Genomic DNA, 17,633 nt, shown 5'->3' with positions numbered 1-17,633 from the left:
GAACAACCCACTGGTTATCTACTTCGATGGTGGTACCGTTGCCATTGTAGGTTCTTCAGTCATTTTACAATTAGAAATTTCTCTTTCAACGGTCTTCTTACAATTAAAAATTTGTCTTTGAACGATATTCTTAAATACCTGTGTCCTGGTCGTCATTTATATTCCCTGTGTCCCGGCCGTCATTTGTGTCCCGGTATCCCAGTCTGTAATTTCTCTTTGAGTGTCCTGGTCGTTATTTATATTCCTTCTGTCCCGGTCGTCATTTGTGTCCCGGTCTGTAATTTCTCTTTGAGTGTTTTTTCTTTTTAGTATTTTTTAGTTTTTTACATTTTTTCTTTTTTCAGTTTTCTTTTTCTTCTTTATTTTTCAGCTTCACTATGAAATACATATCGTCGAACCTTTGTTTTTTTAACTAAAATCTGGTAGGCATTGATGACCTTATCTAAGTCAAAATCCCAAACCCAATCATCATCGCTATCATTTTCAGTTTTGATATGTTTTGACTCTCGCTGTCCAGGTGGATCTTCATCTAACTGCGCGGTTTTGCGTTCTTTAGCCTCAAGCCTGTTTCCTTGCTGTTCTTTTGATTCCTCGGCACGCTTTCTTTTCTGACTTTCTCTATCAGCAGCAAGTTTTTTGGCATAGACTCTTTGAGCATCTTCATCGGCTTTTGCCATTGTAAGTTCATCAGTCATTTTAAACTTAAACATTAATAGATTTCTACGTGAACATATATGTCTTAAATATCTTTAATGACGTCACCGTCAAAGCAAAAATGACGACAACTAATTTCATGACGTCAGTCAACACAGAAACATGACGTCACCTGATCCACAGACAGACAGACAACTTATTTTTATATATATAGATATATATATATATATATATATATATATATATATATATATATATATATATATATATATATATATATATATTATTTTTAAACGAGTTTTATATGTATTGTTTTTTGTTTTTATTTTTAATTAAATTTGTGTCCTCCTCTTCTTGCTAATGAATCAAATTATCGTTGGAGAAAATAGAAGGAGAATTTGAAACGCATATTCAAAAACCAAATAGTGGAGCAAAGCAGGATGATGGGTTTCTATCTCTATAGACTACTCTTTGGCATATAATATTGATAGAGAATTCAGGACTAATGATACTTATTGACAAACTGGAAACAAAACTATTTAACAATATGAAGACAAAGCTTTTTTGGCTATTATGACTTACCAATATATTCAACTATTTTTTTTCTGCATTGAGCTTCTTTTGGCCCCACAAGCAATCTCTGATATTTTTAAGCTTTATTTCCAAGCTTATATTATTCTTATTTCCCTCCCATTGATTACATTTATATGAATTGTAAGCTAACAATTGTGTTCAACAATTGGACGGTGAAAAAAACCTCTTGTGTGTCATTTAAAATGCTAAAATATACAACATTGCAGCCCACTATAACCGAACTGATTTGCGAATCCAATTTAGTCCTTAATAATTGGAAAGTTACGTAAACGGAAGTCATTCGTGTCAGGACCAAACAAAGATCAAGTTCTTAAAATAGAATTTCTTTGTGATGCTACTAAGTTCCACATAGTTTTTGGACAATCATTATGATCGAAATTAAACAAGGCACTAAAATAAAATTATAAACAATTCCAATCTGACACCGAAACTGACTAAAGAAATTCTCACATAAAACCAGAAATTAAGGTATAGAGTTGTCAAGCATTTGCTTGTCTCTTTTTAGACCATCCAGATTTATTTCTTTTTGAAACAAAGACCTATTCAAAAGCTCATCATGACACGCATTAGTCATAGAACTTCGAAGTTCAAATGAATCATGTTCAGTGATAATCTATTTTATTCTTCAAGTTAGAAAAAAAGACAACAAAGAGGACAAATAAACTCATGTCTCTATGGTCCAGCTGGGATGACCCATCAACTCAAACAGATTCAATACCGCCTTTGTATAAGTCGATTAGGATCAAAACTCAGAATGTTTATTTTTGTGGGACTGTAGCGCTGGCATCTCTATTCCAAAACAACAACAGAATGATGTAGGAAAGCAGTTCTGAAACTCATTTTACTACAAACCGCAACCAGATGTTTGTGACAAATCATTGACAAAAAGTTCGGTTTTCACGACTAGCTTAAAATCTAGAAAAGGGAGACTGTGAATTCTAATCCCCAACGAGTCATACAGCAAGCCTCTACCCGCTATCACCAAACAATTAAGGTAACATCAACAGGTTGATATCAGATAGTAGTAAAGGATTTTTTGGTACAAGGATATCTCTATCTCTCTCCCTCTCTCTATGATTCCAAATTCCCAGTACTGTATCCTTAAATTTGCGTTTTCTACAGACAACATACAAGAACAAATTTCCATAGCAAAGGGAAGGGTTGGGTCAACTAGAACACGTCACAAAAACGCTAAAGGCCTATCATAGGAAAGATTGTAAACAAATCGTGAAGGGAAGATTTTACCTTGCCTTAATTCACGGATTAGCCGATTAAAAGAGACTCTGCCTCCCTTTTCCTTATAGTTTTCTTATTAGTAGACAAAAGAAAATCAGAAGAGGCAACGTCTTACAGCCCTTTCGGACCAGCAGTAATTTTGAACATAAAGCAGGATATAGAAGGGTCAATACTAATATGAACACGGAAATTGAACAGTTTTCAACTGTTCAATTGAACGTTACTGGCACAATCAATTCTATTCAAATCATTTTGCAAAAATAAAGGATCCTAAACCACGTTATCCACCAATTAAGGTTTATGTATATTCTCTTTGCAGGTTATTTTTCTACTCCAATTGTCCTTGCATAACGCAGCTGAATTCAGTCCTATCCATCAACCAAATTTAATTTTTTAGAATTTGTGTAGTGTTTTTGTATTAAAGTACGTTGAAAATTGCTTGAAAATCTTTATAGAGAGCAATTTTTTTAATGCAAGTTTAGATCCTTCTCACAAAAAATTCAAAGAAATATCATAATTCCGGTTCGGTGAATGGATCAATCTGAAATTCATGAATCCGGTGGTATAAGTATCTTGTTCTTTTGATGAAAACTTCTGCTGCAGGCTTGTCACAAAATCGCTTGTTTCAGAGCGAACATCTTAAGACAAACCATTGTCGGCTAAAACAGGTAATAATACTGATGTTGATTGCTGCAAATTCTACTAGCGGATACAAAGTCAGTTAGTCAAGTGGTCATACAATAGGAGGTTAACAAGAGGTGAAGCTCAATACCATGTACATAAACTGAAGCTACTTAGTGTATAATGATACGACTCATTTGAACTCTTAAGTATGTTCACTAGATTAATAAAACTGTCTTTAATTTCTATTGTATAAGATCACAGCAATGAAAAACTGTTTTCCTATCTTTTGAGCTGGACAACCTTATTTTTTACCCACAAATACCCATTAATGGAATCTTCGTGCCTGAAAATTCGCCTTACTTTAAATGCGCCAACAAACAGAAATTGTGCCTTAAAATCACTATTGAAAAAGTTTTCCTATTGGGAGGGGATCGTTTTCCTTTTTCAAGCTTGGTAAGGTTAAGTTATCCTTTATTAAAATGAAATTTAAAAGAACAATTTTTTTTCAACTCAAAGTAAGGAGCAACTTTAAAACGTAAAACAAACAGAAATTATTACGTATACGAGAGGGTTCGCCCCCTCGTCAATACCTTGTTCTTTACACTAAAATTCGAATTGTGTTCTAATTCTTTAAGAATGACCCCTGAATCACAAAGGCAATTTAATTAGATTTAAATACCTCTTTTAAAAGTACTAAAAATCTTTAGCGTAAAGAGCGAGGTATTAACAAGGAGGCGAACCCCCTCATATACGTAATAATATATGTTCGTTTTAAGTTTGAATGTTGGTCCTTACTTTGAATTGAAAAAAAAAATTGTTTTTTTTAATTTAATTTCTGATCGTTTTTTAAATAATGCTGGGAAATCGAGCGTCCCCTTCATGAAAAACTATCTTCCCCCCTAAAAATTCCTCCATGGAAAGATCCTCCCACATAACCACCTCCCTACGAACCCCCCACCAGAAAATATCCCCCAGGAAACGTCTGTATACTTCTGCACGACCAATACTATATGAAAACAATGGGCAAAGTTCATAACATGCAGCCCTTCCCCCGGGGAATGTGGGGGATAAAGTCATCCTCAAAGACATAGTTATTACATTTTTCAACTATGCTGATCAAATTGGCTATCCCAAAATTTTGATCCGGTGACTTTGGGAAAAATGGTCGTGGGAGGGGGCTTAATTGCCCTCCAATTTTTCTGGTCATTTAAAAAGAGCACTAAAACTTTAGTTTCCGTTCGAATGAGCCCTATCGCGACATTCTAGAGCCACCGAGTCAATACGGTCACGCCTGGAAAAAAGAACAAAAAAAAAACGCATTTGTGATCTTTGTTCTGGCTAAACATACAAAATCCCACTTCCATAAGTACTTCCAAATTGTATAAAAATCCGAACTTTTGATGTATCTATTGGTATCAAAAGTCCATTTTTTAGAGTTTCGGTTACTATTGAGACGGGTCGCTCCTTAATTACGGTTCGTTACTATGGACTGGTTGATTGAATAAAAAAAAAACAAGTTTTTTCAACTGAAAGTAAGAAACAACATTGGAATGTGAAACAAACAGAAATTACTCCGCAGCCTATATGAGGGAGCTGCACCATCATCAATCTTTCGGTGATTATGCTAAGATTTTTAGTACTTAAAAAGCTTCTTAATCCGACTAAAGGGCTCTTGTATTTCAAGAACCATTTTTAAAGAATTAGGACAAAAGGTCAAGCTTTAGCCTGAAAAGCGTGGGATTGAGGGGATGCCCCCTTGTATACGACATGGTTTACGATCGATTGGCTTTAATGTTGCTCCTTACTTTCAGTTGAAAAACTTGTTTCTTTTTATCTAGATCGTTTTTCAAATAATGCCATGAAATCCATGGAAAATCCCCTCCAAGAAAAATTTCTCCATCATAAAGTCCCCCGGATAATGCCCTCCTCACTGAAAATCTCTCCTAAAAATTTCCTGCGGAGATTTCCCCAGGAAAATACTCCTTATTTTCATTTGAAAATTTCAATTGCTTTTTATTTAACTTCTGATCGTTTTTCAAATCCTGTCAGAAAGATTTTCCCCTGAAACCTCCCCCCCCCAAAAAACAATACACCAGATAATTCCCTCCCGGCTGAAAATTTCTCCTGGACACTTCCTCAGGAATATTCTCTCTACAGGTAAAATTGAGGAGACATAGAGAAAGTAGAACAAATAACAAGAATCCTGTATAAAATTTCTGATAAAGTCCTCGTGTAGAATTTCCTCTGGAAAATCACTCCCGGAAAATTTTCCCCCGAAAAATGTCCGTATATTTGAATGAGCCCTCTCCCGATATTACAGGGCTATTGATTCGACACGATATCCCCTGTAAAAAAAATCAAACAAACAAAACAAACAAATAAACACGAATCCATGGTCCTTCTTCTGGCCAAAAATTCAGAACTCCAGATTTTTGTAGAAAGGAGCTTAAAACCTATGCAACGGGGTTCTCTCATATGCTGAATATGATTGCGTGGATTTCAGCAATATCTCTTGACTTTCTGGGGATGTTTCTTTTCTTTTTTGAATATCAGTCAAATTTTTTCAGGCTCGTAGCTTTTGATGGCTAGCATTATACTTAATAAACTTTATATATTTAGAATGAGCGTAAAAAGCCAATTCATTTGATGCATTAATTCCTATTAAGAATCCTTTTTTAAAGTTTTGGTTACTATTGGGCCGAGTCACTCCTTGCATTTTGTTACCGGGAACTGTCTGAAAAACTTCATAATAGATTTCCCAGCGTAAAAATCCTTCTTAAACCTGTTATTGCTGAAATAAACACCTGCACTTAATTAAAAAAAAATAACTCCAATAAATCTGAAGTCAACAATGCAACTACATTAACTCTAAAAAAACTGAGTTTGATTTTCCCAATCACCGGTCAAACTTCTGACTCAATAACATAAAATACATCCTGATTTTATGGATATATTCCAAAATGTGCAAAATTCATGACTAGCTATATTATATTTTTTTTACTGAAATAGCTCAAAAATGTATGGGAAAACTGTCCTAGTAATCGAAAAGTATTTACTCACTGTGTACAACAATCCAATCAAATCTACCCAGAAAGCTCCAAATAGAACTTGTTATTAATAGACACATCATTAATGTACCGTGCTCCAATGGTTAGCCAGTACCTGTAGTCTTTCTAATCCTAATAAAAGATGAGTGCCTATTATATTAGACTCTCAACAAATGTCTGTAGGGCTTAAGAAAGATTTTCCTCCCAACCTGCTAATTTCAAGAGAGGAGAATAGAAAGAAAAGAGCCTTTTCTAGTCATCGAAGAAAAATAATTTATAGTAATAAATAACTATTTAGAACATACTTGGATGAAAAACAGTGAACAAATAGGTCATGAAACATGCTTACTCAAGGTTTACAGAGAAAAAAAATACTGTTTTAGGCAATATTAGCGAATGGTCTATGAGTGATTTTAGTTCCCATAATATTCACACAGCATTGTGTCTTGACAACTGTAACTGCTGATTAGAAAAAAAAAACTAACAATCAATTTACATGGCTGTTGTTGTTGCATTGAAAATAGCCCAGTCGACTAATAGAAGTCAAATTCGTTCCACTCATGTATTGCTTGACATAAAAAATAAGTAGCTGCGTTTGAAAAATAAGTTGTCATGAAAAGCAGATATTGGTCCTATGCCAACCTAAAGATGGAGTGGTGCAACAGTAGCCGTTTTTTTAAGGTAATTGCCCCCTATTCTTTTTTGACTATCTGTAGTTAAATTTAAACGAATTTTTCCATTGCGTTTGTAAATAAGTACTTGATGCTTTTGCAGTTTGCATCAGTAGCACCAAATTGATCGCTCATAGTTTTGTGTGTCTTTCATACTAAGTAGCGGATTTGTCTGCTTTTAGGAAGACATTGAGGAAAACACACAGAAAAAAAAAAGTCAGTAATTTTCTCCTTTTTTTCAAGGTCTTTAGTGGAATTTAAACTAAAAAGAACAAGGAAAATAAAAATGTATTTAAAAATTGCTAAGGTATTTGAGCTACATAGAACAAGGAACATAAAAACTGATTTACACAATCATGCTTTACCTGAAGCGTTAAGTTTGCCTCCAATGAACCAATCGAAAACACCTTTCTCCATGTTGCAGTCCATTACTTTAGTGAACTCTTTGTCCCATCTTAACCTAGCTCGGGCAATAGGACCCCAAAACTCTTCTGGCTGAAAAAAACATTAAAGACGTTATTTTCTTTATACTGGATGTATAAATAAACGAATAAAACAAATCAATTCAAACACTTATCTTAAAAAAGTAATATATATAAATATATATATATATATATATATATATATATATATATATATATATATATATATATATATATATATATATATATATATATATATATATATACATATATATATATATATATATAAGTTGTCTGTGTGTGTGTGTGTGTCGAGTGACGTCATGTTTATGTGTCGACTGACGTCATGTTTTCGACTGACGAAATTATAAGGATTGAGCTGTATGCGTCATGAAGTTGTTTGTCGACTGACGTCATGTTTGTCAACTGATGAAATTACATACCGGGACACCGGGACACAAATGACGACCGGGAAACAGGGAATATAAATGACGACCGGGAACCTCAAAGAGAAATTACAGACTGGGACACCCGGAAACAAATCACGACCGAGACACAGGGAATATAAATGACGACTGGGACATAGGGACACAACTACAACGGGGACGCCGGGGGCACAGGCGGGATATATAAATGACGACCGGTTGACACAGGGAATATAAATGACGACCGGGACACGGGGACACATCATTAGAATAATGAGGTATAGATCTGAATACGGATTGTTTTTCTATATATATATATATATATATATATATATATATATATATATATATATATATATATATATATATATATATATATATATATATATATATATATATATATATATATATATATATATATATATATATATATATATATATATATATATATATATATATATATATATATATATATATATATATATATACTAGCTGTTGGGGTGGCGCTTCGCGCCACCCCAACACCTAGTTGGTGGGGGCGCTTCGCGCCCCCCCCAAGCCCCCCCGCGCGCGTAAGTCGTTACGCGCCATAATAGTTACGCGCCATTGTAGTTGTGTCCCTATGTCCCACCTGTGAATATAGATATATATATATATATATGGTTTTAACTACGTAAAACTTGCGAATATACAACATTCTTTGCTGTCCCATTGTCTTTGCATATAAATAGATTGTCAGGTTATCCCCCTGTTTCCCCCGGTGTCCCCGTTGTAGTTGTGTCCCTGTGTCCCGGTCGTCATTTATATTCCCTGTGTCCCGGGTCCCGGTCATCATTTGTATCCCGGTGTCCCGGTCTGTATATACATTCGTTTTTTAGTTTTGTTTTTCTCCTTTATTTTTTTCCTTTTTTTTTCTTTTTTAGCTTATTTAGATTTTTAGATTTTTTAGTTTTTTTTATTAGTTTTTAGTTTTTATTTCTTTTTAGTTTTTTTGTCCCGGTCGTCATTTATATCCCCCTGTTTCCCCCGGTGTCCCCGTTGTAGTTGTGTCCCTGTGTCCCGGTCGTTATTTATATTCCCTGTGTCCCGGTCGTCATTTGTATCCCGGTGTACCGGTCTGTATATACATTCGTTTTTTAGTTTTGTTTTTCTCCTTTATTTTTTTCCTTTTTTTTTCTTTTTTAGTTTATTTAGATTTTTAGATTTTTTAGTTTTTTTATTAGTTTTTAGTTTTTTTTTCTTTTTAGTTTTTTTGTAGTTTTTACCTTCTTTTTAGTTTTGTTAAATTTTTTTTTTACTTGTGTCCTGGTCATCATTTATACTCCCTGTGTCCCGGTGCTTTGTTGATTGCTAATCGAACATTCCTTTTGTCCTGGTCGCTTTCTCTTTGAGTGTCGTCATTTATTTTTTTCTTTTTTAGTTCTTTTAGTTTTTACCTTTTTTAGTTTTTTTTTAGTTTTTAGTTTTTTTAGTTTTTTACCTTTTTTTAGTTTTTTTAGTTTTTTAGCTTTTTTATTTTTTTTATTAGTTTTTAGTTTTTTTGTAGTTTTTGCCTTTTTTTTTAGTTTTTTGTCCTGGTCGCTTTCTCTTTGAGTGTCGTCATTTATTAGTTTTTTCCTTTTTTTTTTTAGTTTTTTATTGGTTTTTACCTTTATTTTAGCTTATTTTTCAGTTTTTTCCTTTTTTTTAGTTTTTTTTTATTTTTTATTTTTTTTAGTTTTTTACCTTTTTTTAGTTTTTTTAGTTTTTTTAGTTTTTTAGCTTTTTTACTTTTTTTATTAGTTTTTAGTTTTTTTTTGTAGTTTTTGCCTTTTTTTAGTTTTTTCAGTTTTTTTTTTAGTTTTTTATTGGTTTTTACCTTTATAGTTTTTTTAGTTTTTTAGCTTTTTATTTTTTTTATTAGTTTTTAGTTTTTTTTGTAGTTTTTGCCTTTTTTTAGTTTTTTCAGTTTTGACGTCACCTAATCCAGTTTTTTCAGGTGACGTCACCTGACACATCCATCCACACATCCATCCACACATCCACAGACAGACAACTTATTTTTATATAGATAGATATATATATATATATATCTCTATTCACAGGTGGGACACAGGGACACAACTACAATGGCGCGTAACTAATATGGCGCGTAACTAATATGGCGCGTAACGACCTACGCGCGCGGGGGGGCTTGGGGGGGGGGGGGTCGCGAAGTACCCTACGAACTAGGTGTTGGGGTGGCGCGAAGCGCCACCCCAACAGCTAGTATATATATATATATATATATATATATATATATATATATATATATATATATATATATATATATATATATATATATATATATATATATATAACTGAGTTTGACTCAGTTTTTTATAGCCATTTCAGTTCGTTTTAGGTTTCGTTTGTTTATTAATGGTGATTTGTGGTAGTTTTAGACTTGGAAGATTACTTGACTTTATTTCTGCTAATTTCTGGTTTAATCGAGCTCTTTACTTTTCTTTGAAAAAATTGTTCTGCGGAATTTTTTTTTTTTTAAATTAAGTTATGTTCATTTATTCTCATGTAATAAATTGAAAGGGGAGTAGTCAATTTGGACTTGTCCCAGTTAAAGATATGAACAGGGCCACAATTAATGATAAGGAAAGAGTTAAAGAGAGATGGGCAGAACATTTTGAGAATATGCTAAACTGAGATAGAGTTGTAAGAAAAGATATAGAGGAAAATGAAAAAGTTTTTCATACCTTGGATTTGAAGGAAGATTTGTTTTGCGGGAAAGAATTAGCGACACTACTAAAAGGATTTAAAAATAATAAGGTGCTGATAATGTGGCAAATGAGTGTCTTAAATATGGCGACTCTGAGGTTAGAAATAAGTTACAGAAGATTTATGAATATGATTTTTGAAAAAGGGGAAGTACATAGCGATTTTAGGAAAGCCTTCATTAAACCACTGTTTAATAAAGGTGATAAGAGTGAGTGTGGTAATTATCGAGGCATTAGTCTGGTCTCTCTAGGTAGCAAATTACTTAGTAATATGATACTTTTTAGACTGAGGGATGCTGTCGACAAAATTTTAAGAGAAGAACAGTGCAGTTTTAGAAAAGGTGCAGGATGTGTCGACAAAATTTTCACTCTTAGGTTAATAGGTAAGAAGTGTCTGAGTTATCAAACACCTTCGATCCTCAGTTTCATAGATTATGACCAAGCGTTCGATTTTATTGATAGAAGAGCTTTAGCAAAGGTCTTATCCTTGTACGGTATACAGGACAAATATATTAAAGTGATTAGTGCTATGTACGAGAATAACACTGCAGCGGTTATTGTAGGAAATAAGGTTAGCAGCTGGTTCGTATTTTATAAGGAGTTAAGCAGGGTTGTCTTCTACCCCGCTTTATATGAATCATTTTGATGGTTTTTGTCTCAAGAAGCACAGGGAAGGCAATGGGAGACCACGGAATCAAATGGGGAGGAAAAGTTCTCCTGGACTTAGATTATGCTGATGGTTTAAGCATCTTAGATGAAAATATGAGCAAAATGAATTAACTTTTAGAGGTTTTACGAGTTTAAGGGGCTAGGATAGGCTTGAAAAGAAATATTAAGAAGACTAAGATAATTGCTTAAACCACACTGGCTTGTCATAACATAAAGAAAGAAAGCGATCAAAAATAGGGTTTTTAAAGGCCAAATGAAAATATTGAAGAAAACCCAGAAAGCGAATATTTCGAGAGAACAACCGCCTCTCTTCTTCAGTGCAAACAAAATAATATGATCAAGGAAAAAACAAAAACCAAAAAACAAGCGCGGAAAGTGCAAGAAAACCAATGAAAAAAACGACAAAAAATTAAATAAAATTCAATAAAAGACCAAAAATTAAAAGAATTAAAATCAAATACCAACAAATAATAAAGTGAGTTATTCGCCGAGTAAGGATTTTACTGTTTTAAAAAGTAGAGTTGAGAGAAAGAGTCAAACTTTAGCGTAAAGAGCGGGGCGTTGAGGAGTGAGCAGCCCCTTTCATACACGAAGTAATTTCTGTTCGTTTAAAGTTTTAATGTCGCTCCTTACTTTCAGTTAAAAAAAACTTGTTTTTTTTTATTTAATTATTAGTAAAGACGGTGGGAGCTGTGAAGATGTTAAAAGTAGAATAGCCAATGCTCATGGTGTTTTTACAGTTAAAAAAAGATTAGAAGAAAAGGAAGATAAGTCTGTAAACCAAGATTAGAATATTGAAGTGCTACAATGATGACAGTGGTCAAATATGGCTCTGAAGCATGGGTGCTCCGAAAAGCGGATGAAGATTTGCTGGGTGTTTTCCAGAGAAATTACCTATGGATTAGCTTGCAGGAAAGCAAAGTGGGTCAGCTACCAGTATTGAATCAAACCTTTGGTAGGATATCAGTTTGTTTTTCAATCTTATCTTTACATTGCACAGGAATTTAAAAACCAGCTTGAATTGTCCTTGATTTACTTTGAAGCCCAAATCTGAACTTTTTTTTACAGGCATGAAAAAATAAAATACAAAATTAGATAAATAAGGGAGGGCAGTCATAGCTATTGATCTGGAGGAGAAAACTATAAATCCAGCACTTTCTTTACATGATTTGTCCAAAGATGAACAGAGTATCTTTAAAAATGGTGTCACAGGCATATTACTATCAGTACCAAAGCCTATATTGATCATCTTAAAATAAAACCAGAGGGCAGCCACAACTCTTTGTCATACCCATAAGACTTTCCTTGGGAAATTTAAGTCACTGTCTATATGCTAGAGCTTGTGTATTGCATTTAATTCATAGTCCCAGAACAAAATACACAAACACTAGACAGATGCTATTAGATTTGAAGCAAAGAAGAAAATTAGAATAGTGGTATGGAAATTGGATTTCTGTTAAGCCTCCTCCCTCTTACCAATTGGTACCCATTATTTTAATAGAGACAATATACAACTTCAACTTTGGAGGAACTTTGTCTACTTTGGAGGAAATAAGATTTAGATAACAATACTGTTTATATAAACGTTCGGAATTTTCAGGAGTATCAATATGCTAGCTAAAAGATAGATTTACAATTCAAATCTACTCCCAAATATAACTGTTACTATTACTGCAATTGAGCCCCAGCTCAATCCCCTAAGGAGTGGATGCAAGCCTATATTAAACAATAAATTTGCTGATTTTAATGGTTTGCATTGTTTTTGTACTTGTTTTTCACCAGCAGTTGCTTTGACATGTTTTGGATATATAAAGAAGTTTGACTTAAATAAGAAGTTTGACTAAAAGTTCATTAAATAATTGATACACAAATTCCATTGTAGAGGGCTTGAACTGAATATTTTGAAAACCAACAATAATACAATTTCTAAATAAACAATGTTTGTTCCAAAGAGATATCATTATGACCCACCTAAAGTAACCCCAAGGAAAGTACCAATAAATTATTGATAATTAACATAGATATAGGATAGCCTTTTATATAATTATTCCCTCTTTGGGCAGAATTCTATGCAAGGAGCTTTTTGCTATCTTGGAATATGGCAGAGTTAGGTGAACAGAACTTTCAGATATGTTTCCAGAGCCTAAACTATGCCATGGGAAGATGTTTTGAAGATTCTAGCTCCAACCCTCCCCCCTCCAAAAATCATTGATCTTTGATAAATTTTCACTCACTTTGTGTTATAAGAAGTGACCCTTTAGAATTGTTTCTACAGTAAACACAAGCCCCAGGGACAGTATTTTGAGCCTAAAAGCTTTGCTAAATCCTGATTTGAAAGGATTTGTTCACAGTTCACACAAGCTTGTGGTTGCTTTATGTGGTTTAATGTAGGCTACAGCTTGGTAACTAAAGAGTGATGGTCTTTGGGGATTTTCAGTACAATCAAGAGAAATCCAAGAACAAGCTAACAAAATACTTTTGTCTCATATTCTCAAGGAAGTTGTAGTTTACCTTAACCACAATTCTTACAGATATATTTAGAACCTGTGGCAAATTCTAAACTGGGTGTCACCATTTATATATATGATGAGCAAACTGTGAGTGATGATTTAGGTTTTAGTTCTGAAACCAGATGAAGCCCTGATCCAGCAAATCATTTTGACAAACTTTTAAATAAATTTGAAAGAAAAGAGCACAATAAGGTAAAATTTGACACTCTGGTGATGTAGGCTATTCTAGCAATTCAAAAAGGCAAAAAAGTTTACCTGTATATATTTGTAGATTTACCAAGTCTTTGATAAAATTCTAGACAATGTGCTTTTTACTATCTTGGAAGAAGATTAGGTTAGAAAAATAAAAGTTTCAGTAATGAATTCAGGGCTAAAAATATAACTGTTATTTTGAGTAGAATTTTAAGCCATATTAATGGGTTGTTTTTTTTTTCTAAACTTAGGAAATGTACATCTAGTGGCAAATACTTGAATCCTCATAAATTAGGATTGGGCAACATTGAGAAGCTGAAAATACTTTTCTTTTAATTCATTTAAGCAAAAGATATATTCTGCAAGGTTTGACTTGTATAAAACAAGGATTTTTAAAGGCCATCAAAGGTCAGTGCTCTATAGAAGGCAAAGGAGTGGAGGTAGGTACTTCAAAGTACCTTCCAATGATATAATTTAGTCGGTAGATCCAGCGCTGAAAGTATCATTTTACTAACCTAACCACCTTCCGAGAAAGAAAAAAGCACCTCATCTAGAATTTTGCCTTTATGTCCTGCTCTATAATGGCAGGCTAGCCTAGGCTGACTTCTTGTATTCTAGTTTATTCTAAGTCAATGCATGTTTGCTTAAACTCAAAACAGTACTTTTATGGTGCAAGTGGTTTATATATTAGATCTTACAAACAGCAGTTACATTAGAAATCAATATTTACCTTTTCAATGCTAAATTTATAGAGTTCCTCATGGCTGGAAAAACTTCCATTGATTTCAGGAATATCAGTTGATGTTATTTTGATGAAATCACTCATTTTCAAGCTTAAGTCCAGGTAGTAAGAATAGGGAGAAAGGATATATGATGGAGTTGACCTTCAGGGAGCCCGTCTACAGATATCCGAGGTTAAATCAAATGGATAAAAAGAAATAAACTCCAATATTTTAGATGGCAGTGTTAATTAAAATCAAACAGTTCGTGGTAACGAACTGTAGTAAGGAGCGACCCGGCTCAATAGTAACCAACTCTCTAACAAACGGAATTTTGATACCAATAGTTACATCAAAAGAATCAAAATCTAATGCTGATTTTAAATATATAAGTTTCATCAAGTTTAGTCTTACCCATCAAAAGTTACGAGCCTGAGAAAATTTGCCCTATTTTAGAAAATAGGAGGAAACACACCTTAAAAGTCATAGAATCTTAACGAAAATCACATCATCAGATTCAGGGTATCAGAGAACCCTCTTGTAGAAGTTCCAAGCTCCTATCTACAAATATGTGGAATTTTATATTTTTTGCCAGAAGACAAATCACGGATGCGTGTTTATTTGTTTGTTTTTTGTTGTTTTTTTTTCTTTTCCCCAGGGGTGATCGTATCGACCCAGTGGTCCTAGAATTATGCAAGAGGGATCATTCCAACGCAAATGAAAAGCTCTTGTGCCCTTTTTAAGTGACGAAAAAAATTGGAGGGCCTCTAGGCCCCATCCCACGCTCATTTTTTCCCAAAGTCGTCAGATCAAAATTCTGAGATAGCCATTTTATTCAGCATTGTCGAAAAACCTTTTAATTATGCCTTTGGGGACGACTTACTCCCCCCACAGGCCCCGTGGGAGGGGCTGCAAGTCACAAGCTTTGACCAGTGTTTACATACAGTAATGGTTATTGGGAAGTGTACAGCCGTTTTCAGGGGGATTTTTTGGTAGTGAGGATGGGTTAAGAAGAAGGGGTTATGGGGGGGGGGAATTTCCATGGAGGAATTTGGCATGGGGAAAGAATATTTCCGTGAAGTAGGCGCAGCATTTTCTAGCATTATTTAAAAAAAAAAACAATGAAAAAATAAATATGAAAAGTTTTTTCAGCTGAAAGTAAGGAGCAGCATTAAAACTTAAAACGAACAGAAATTATTACGCATGTAAAAGGTTCACCTCCTCCTAATACCTCGCTCTTTACGCTAAAGTATTTTTAGTAATTTCAACTACTTATTCTTCGGCTTTTGTGATTCAGGAGGTCATTCCTAAGGAATTGGGACAAAATTTAAGTTTTAGTGTAAAGAGCGAGGTATTGACGAAAGGGAGAACCCTTTCTTATACGTAGTAAAAACATACTAATATAGAAGTTCGTTACGTAAGTTTATTCGTAAGTTACATATATTTTACTAATAAAACGTTCGTAAAAAATGAAAAGTTCTAGTATCCTTTTTAAGTGACCAAAACATTGGAGGGTAATTTGGCCTCCTCCCCCGCTCCTTTTTTCTCAAAACCGTCCGATCAAAACTACAAGAAATCTATTTAGCCAAAAAAATAAATTAATATGCAAATTTCCAAATATGCAATAGCAAAAATCAAAACATGTATTAATTCAAAAACGTTCAGAAATTAAACAAATAAAACTCCTCAACGCCCCGCTCTTTACGCTAAAGTTTGACTCTTTCTCTCAAGTCATTTCATAGAGGATGAGAAAGATTTACTGGCATTATTTGAAAAACAAATAGAAATTATTCCACATCTAAAGGGTTGACCCCTCCTCAATACCTTGGTCTTTACGCTAAAGTCTGACTGTTTGTCCCAATTTTGTAAGACCGTCTACTGAAACACAGAGGCCGTTTAAATAGAGTAGGAAGCTTTTTTTAAAAGTGCTAACAGCTTTAGCGTAAAGAGCAAGGTATTGGGTAAGGGACAACCGGTCATATACGGAATAAACCTGCCAAAACTAATATGCATTTTTTTTTTCATGTACGGTTAGCCAAATTCAAACCTACATTAGTTGAAAAAAGTTCAGAAATTAAATTAAAAACAAGTTTTTTAAAAGCAAAAGTAAGGGACAACATTAAAACTTAGAAAGAACAGGAATTATTCCGTATGTGAAAGGAGTTGCCCCCTCCTCAACGCCTCGATCTTTACACTAAAGTTCGAATTTTATTCCAATTCTTTAAGAAAGACCCCTGAATCACAAAGGTCGTTTAACTAGAATAAATAGCTCTATTGAAATAACTGAAAATACTTTAGCGTAAAGAGCGAGGTATTGAGGGGACGAAACCCCTCATTTACATAATAATTTCTGTTCGTTTTAAGTTTTAATGCTGGTCCTTACATTCAGTTGAAAAAACTTTTTTTTGTTTAATTTATCATTGTTTTTTTTTTAAATAATGATGGAAAATCCAGTGCCCCCTTCATGGAAATTATCTTCCCCCATGATGAATTCCTTCATTGAGAGATCCTACTATATAATCCCCTCTCCCTGACCCCTCCTTCCACCACCATCAGAAAAAAACCCTGAAAACTTGTGTATGCATCCAAATAACCAATACTACATGTAAACATTGGGCGAAGCTCATAACTTGCAGCCCTTCCTCTGGGGACTGTGGGGGATTAAGTCGTCCTCAAAGACCACCCATGGGAAAAAAACCAGAAATAAACACGCATCCGTGATCTTTCTTCTGGCAAAAAAAAAATGCAAAGTTCAACATTTTTGTAGAAAGGAGCTTGGAGCCTCTACAGTTGGGTAGGAGCTGGAAAACTCTACAGTAGTGTTCTCTAGTACGCTGAACCTGATAGTGAAATTTTCATTAATATTCTTTCAGTTTTAGGGGGTTTGTTCAGAACAGTTGAAAGATCAAATAATTGTATCTTTAGGTGTAAAATGATCCCCCCCCCCACAGTCCATGGGGAGAGGCCTGTAAATTTTGAAATTCACCCATTGTTTACCTATACTTTTTGTTATTGGGAAGTATACAGACATTTTTTGGCGGGGCAGAGGTTGTACTAGGGGTGGATTTCTATACGCAAAATGTCCCTTGAGGAGAGAGATTTCGGGAGTTGAATATTAAA

The 17,633-nt window shown here is 34.0% G+C and overlaps 1 protein-coding gene across 2 annotated transcripts in view; it reads right to left on the bottom strand.

Annotated features, from left to right (window-relative positions):
- Positions 1-14,745, bottom strand: part of LOC136029375 (acetyl-coenzyme A synthetase 2-like, mitochondrial) — a 260,989-nt gene extending 246,244 nt beyond the window's left edge. For both annotated transcript variants that reach the window (XM_065707693.1, XM_065707694.1), the window contains exons 1-2: positions 14,525-14,745; positions 7,192-7,321 (exon numbers count right to left, since the gene is read on the bottom strand). In XM_065707693.1, the coding sequence (XP_065563765.1) occupies positions 7,192-7,321; positions 14,525-14,620 (226 nt within the window). In that variant the 5' untranslated portion in view covers positions 14,621-14,745. The remainder of the gene's footprint in view (positions 1-7,191; positions 7,322-14,524) is intronic.
- Between the last annotated feature and the right edge of the window lie 2,888 nt (positions 14,746-17,633).

Source organism: Artemia franciscana, chromosome 7, assembly GCF_032884065.1.
Source record: "Artemia franciscana chromosome 7, ASM3288406v1, whole genome shotgun sequence".
Taxonomy (NCBI): Eukaryota; Metazoa; Arthropoda; class Branchiopoda; order Anostraca; family Artemiidae; genus Artemia; species Artemia franciscana.
The sequence above is the reverse complement of the archived record's forward strand: the minus strand, read 5'-3'. Positions and strand labels throughout refer to the sequence as shown.